Raw genomic sequence first — 5,659 nt, forward strand, 5'->3', positions numbered from 1 at the left:
GGTGAGAAATGTCTAACGAATTTACACCCGTTATTTTTAACAAAAATCGGGTGTAATTGAGCGTAATTACGTTTTTAATTACACCCTATTTTATAAAAAATCGGGTGTAATTGGGCGTAATTACGTTTTTAATTACACCCTGTTTTAATAAAAATCGGGTGTAATTGGGCGTAATTACGTTTTTAATTACACCCTGTTTTAATAAAAATCGGGTGTAATTGGGCGTAATTACGTTTTTAATTACACCCTGTTTTAATAAAAATCGGGTGTAATTGAGCGTAATTACGTTTTAATTACACCCTGTTTTAATAAAAATCGGGTGTAATTGGGCTTAATTACATTTTAATTACACCCTAATTACACCCTATTTTAATAAAAATCGGGTGTAATTGAGCTTAATTATATTTTAATTACACCCTATTTTAATAAAAATCGGGTGTAAATATGTTCTTAATTACCCCCTATTTTAGTAAAAATCGGGTGTAAATACGCCATTTATAAATGAACAATTATATTTATTTACACCCTATTTCATAAACACCATTTAGTTATATTTTATTTTCAGTCATAATATTGTAAATACTATAAAATCATACGCATAAAAATCATATTTTAACTAAGTCAAAATATTTTTAATATTAACCAAAAAGTATACAAAATCATGGACAAATATTTCAAGTATTATAAAATCATACACATAAAAATTATATTTTAACTAAGTCATAACACTTTCTTCATATATAATTTTACGCCATGCTTGACGGTTAGCTTCGGTGCTCTAGAATCTTTGTGTTTCATCTGAACCCAATGATTACCACTTTCCTTAAGCAATTTCCCAAGTTTACCGCATTTCTTAGAAGTAAACTCCTTCAATACATCTACAACCAACAACCAAAGTTAATGTACACCATCATTTTCAATTATTATAAAAATAAAAATAAAAATAAAATAAAAACATTATTAGCGTTATTGTACCTTCAAAGCTGATCATATGTTGTATGCACATTCCGCTATGAAACAGGGTAGTCCCCAAAGCAAGATGAGCTTCATTGTTCTCTGCATAATAGAAACAAATGTATTTTGTTATGTTTTTCTATTTCAGATAAAAATGTGTTAGCTTTTTCAATGATGTAACTTAAAACTATATTTGAATATTGACCATGTAATTACTCTTGCAATTCCTAACAATAAGAGAATGGAAAGAAAACACATCAGAACTATTATACAATTGCCAAAAATCAATATTGTGCTCTCTTTCTCAAGGCAGGTTTTGCAGCTCAATTCTTAGTTCCTGGCTCATAAATAAGAGTCATAACTCTTGAATTTGGATGGTCTTTAGTCGGAAGTCTCACTCATTCGTTGCATTAGTGACTATTGTATCAAGATTGGATTGTCAATCATTATTGCTATTCACCACAATAAAAAAGTGAGTGTGGGAAAACTTAGGCAGTGCCAATCATTATTGCTAGCAATGCATTGTATCAAATTGCCCCAACACAAAACAAAATAAATAGGACACCTTTATTCAAAGCAGTCAAGGGAGACATGAGGTAATTAATCAAATAAAGATGAACAACCAGTATTACTTGCATATATTACCAAGACTACTAATAGGAATACCATGACATGACATAATTTATATTAAGTAATTCACAATACACAAACATACATGATCAAGGAGAGGCGACATTGCAACTGCATTGACAGGGCGTTCTGTCACATATGTCTTGATTAGAGACAATGTTCTGCTATCCCAAATCTAATTAATAGCCAGAAGATATCCATAAATATTGCAAAAAAGAAAGGAAACTGGTTAGGTGTATTGCAATAATATCATGATAAAAAATTAATTGAAATGATGATGATGATGGTGATGATACCTTAGCAGACTTATCAAGGGAGCCCGTCAAGAAATGTGAGCCATCAGCAGATTTGGCCAGTGATGTTACTGTCTTTTTGTGGCTGGATTCCTTGTCCGACTCCCTAAGTAGATTTCCTGTCTGCATATAAGCAAGTGAAACAGAATGAAGCAATTGTAGTCGATGGTGATAGTATTACTATTAGCGACTGCTGAGTGTTTGCAAAATAATTATAGGAAATCAGGGCCGACCTCAGAATCCCAAATACGAATAATGAAAAAATCAGCAGCAAGAAGATCTACAAGTGCCATATAGATTAAGATCCCAGCTGAAGCTGCATTGAAGATTCCTTCAACAATGAGGGCTGTTGGACTGTTCTCATCGTAAACACTACTAATCCCTAAGCCAATTCCAATCCCTACCGGAGTTGTCAAAGCAAAGAACAATCCCATGATCGTAATAGATAGACTCTTGAAATTTGCCTGCAATAATTGAACATCCAATCAGTCAGCAAACAATAATAAGACAGTTTTTAAAATGTAATTAACACATAATTTGTAAGAATTAATAATAAGATAATTCCAATCCAAATCATGATTTATCTATGATTATAAAATAATGTTGTTTGGAATCTTTTGAAAGCATGTTATAGAAAGAAACAAGGAAACCCCAACAAATGCATAAAATACTTGGGTGCAAGGAATACGCGAAAAATTAATAAGTCAAATAAGTAGTATCTGACAGTGTCTTATCCTTATCATTTTGATGAAAAGTTAACTGTACTTATATTTTCAAACTTCATAAATAAATCAATGTTTGAAAAAGTCATATCATATCTTAAAGTGTCATCCTTATCACTTTGACGAAAAGTCATTAAATTTACTATAGTTTTATGTTTCACACCAGACTCAAACCAAGCAAATGGTCTCTTTGTACGGCCTCAACTAACTTTTTTAGAACTAAATCATTTTCTATAGCTGAAGGATAAATATATTTATACAATTAACTTAGGATTAATATATTACTCCATAATATATACGTTACCTGAGTTATACAGCTTCCAAGTCCCATGCCTTCAAAGAATTGATGAAAAGTCAACGCAGCTACTAATGGCTTTATGGTTTTAGAACTCTCATCAGAAGCACCAAGAGAAATTCCTATTATAACCGAGTGAACAATAATCCCCAACTCCAATACCTATAACAAAATCAAAGCAAATCATTACAATATATTCAAATTAGAATTAATTAAACATATATCAGTCAATAAATAAATTTATACTATTGTAAATTATTACCTGTGATACAACCCTATGACGAAGAAGTTCTGATGATGTCTCCGAAGAAGCATGGCCATGTGCATGACCATGTGAAGCATGAGTATGAACATGCACATGTCCTTCATGCTCTACATCTGGGGTTGACTCATGATTCTCGACTTGTGTCGGTGTTTTTTTAGAATTCTGATTTTGAAAATAAGCAGTGGCATATGTATCAATCATAAGAGTCCCCATAGCAGTACACATAGCGACAAAACCGGTAAAAGGAAAATCACCCCATGGATGTTCCTTCAAACAAGGTGAAGTAAGATTTTCAAAAGCATCAGGAAGCACATGAATGAAACCGGTTGATAATATCACACCAGCAGCAAAAGCTTTGATGACAAAAAATATATCTTTCTCAGGACTTAAAGCAGGTATCACTTTACCAAGTAGTGGTATACAAACACCGATTGCACTTGCAACCATTAGCGACTGCTGAGTGTTTGCAAAATAATTATAGGAAATCAGGGCCGACCTCAGAAACGAAAACAGTAATGTGTAGGAGGCAGTTGAGTTACCGAAAGAAGATCAAGACCAGTAGGTCCGAGGCTTGGGAACTCTTTAGCCAGGTCCTACAAAATCAATTAGTTTCCATACATTGCTTATTGGATGGCCTGAATTTATGAAATGAAAAAATTGATAAAAATCAGAACATTAATGAATACCTTTGGCTGTATTGGAGGGTTAAATTCTTGAAGAAAATTGCATATAGAAGACACTCTAGGCCAAGTTTCTTCTGTTGGCGTGCCAAACAAACTTTACATAGAAAATATCCGATTAATTAGTTTTGTTTGGTTATTACATGCAGAGATATCATAGAAATAGTTAATGTGTTTTGCTGAAATTACCAGAATATCTCAGCCAATACCCCATGCTCGTCTAAATTATTGAACAGAGGTCGGCGCTTAATGATGTGAGCAAATATGTAGCCCAAAGACCAGACATCAGCTGCAGCCGAGTAATTGGTTGAGCCCATCAAAAGTTCAGGTGCTGTATAGTTAGGACGAGCCTTCTGCAAATTGAAAACAAAATTACAAAAGCATTATTTTGCATGGTTTGTACTGTCCTGGATTGTTTTAAACAATGTAAAAAAGAGAAAGTATCATACATGAATAGAAGTTTTGGGTGCAGGAATACCACATAGCTTGACTGTAGGAAATGATTCATCATCTAGGTGGCATTCAACGAGAATATTAAAAGGATTGATATCGGTGTGTACAATGTGGTGAGAATGGAGGTATGTGAGTCCCGAAAGAGCTTGATATAGAACACACTGCAATCACAAAATGTAGAAGAAATCTGAGGTATAAAACAAAGCACCATTACACTATAGAGACAATAGTTTAGTTTAGTATAAAGATGAGTTACTCTTTCGAAAGTGGCAATGCTAGGCAAGTGATTGGTGATGTATCTTTCAAGATTTAGGTCAACATGATCATAAACAAGATACACATCTTCCTCAGTAGACAGAATTTGCAACAACCTGTAGATATCACACATTCACACACACCAAACATATATATCAAAGTGCGAAGTCGTTCCCTGCACATTTCCTCTCTAGCCTGCAAATCAAACAACACATTTCAGTACCGACCAAACTTTTATTCAATTTATTGGACATTTAACAAAATGGGTCGAGTTTTTAATGATAAAATGAAGCACTCATTTTCCAATTATGTGAGGAAATTCAACAAACACATAGAGAGCATTGAGAGAGTATTACGAGTTGTAGATCGTTGTAGAGAGGCTTGGAGATGAGAGATCCATCGGGAGCCAAGCAGTGGCGCTCTAGCTGATCGACGACATGTGCTACATCGGCGGGGAGGTCTTGGCTGTGCAAACCCTTAACCATTGATCGAAACGGTGTCGTTTTTTGTTACACGATGGTGGTTGGTGGCTCCGAGTCGAAGATGAAGAGAATCAGACGGTGGTGGCGGTTCGGGTTGTGACGAGGTGATGGAATCAGAGGGTGGTGGTGTTTCGGGTTGGGAAGAATGATTCATGGTGGATGTGGAATTGAGGTTTGAAACATTTGGAGTTGACACGGTGAAAATTAAGAGCATAAAAATGGTGATTAGGGTTCAATGAAAGGAGGAAGAGAAATATAAATATTAACTTTTACTATTTTACAGAAATTAAATTTATTTTACTTTTCCTATTTACGCCCGTTATTAAAAAAAAAGGAGTAATAAACACTTGATTATAATATTTTTTTTAATTTACACCCATTTTTTAAAAATAGGGTGTCCATGATTACTTGTTAATACTAAAAATGAGACTGTATTTACAAATTTGCCATCTTATGTCTTATTTACACCCGTTTTTAGTATAATGGGTGTAAATTTATAAATTGTATTGTCATTTTTGCACTAGTGATTGAGTATACTTGCGATGGTAAAAGGTCTAGGGTTTCTACTTAGTAAATCTATTAAGTTTTCTCATTATATATATATATATATATATATATATATATATATAT

At 33.6% G+C, this 5,659-nt stretch overlaps 1 protein-coding gene across 1 annotated transcript; it reads right to left on the reverse strand.

Moving 5' to 3' along the window:
* Positions 1-2,089: 2,089 nt before the first annotated feature.
* Positions 2,090-4,680, reverse strand: LOC131647147 (zinc transporter 1-like). The gene is made up of 8 exons (XM_058917062.1): positions 4,549-4,680; positions 4,289-4,453; positions 4,029-4,192; positions 3,846-3,936; positions 3,699-3,752; positions 3,157-3,612; positions 2,904-3,056; positions 2,090-2,341 (listed from the first exon to the last, which is right to left on the reverse strand). The coding sequence occupies exons 1-8, from the start codon at positions 4,678-4,680 to the stop codon at positions 2,090-2,092; spliced, it is 1,467 nt and encodes a 488-aa protein (XP_058773045.1).
* Positions 4,681-5,659: the final 979 nt, after the last annotated feature.

Source organism: Vicia villosa, linkage group LG1 (assembly GCF_029867415.1).
Source record: "Vicia villosa cultivar HV-30 ecotype Madison, WI linkage group LG1, Vvil1.0, whole genome shotgun sequence".
NCBI classification, from domain to species: Eukaryota; Viridiplantae; Streptophyta; class Magnoliopsida; order Fabales; family Fabaceae; genus Vicia; species Vicia villosa.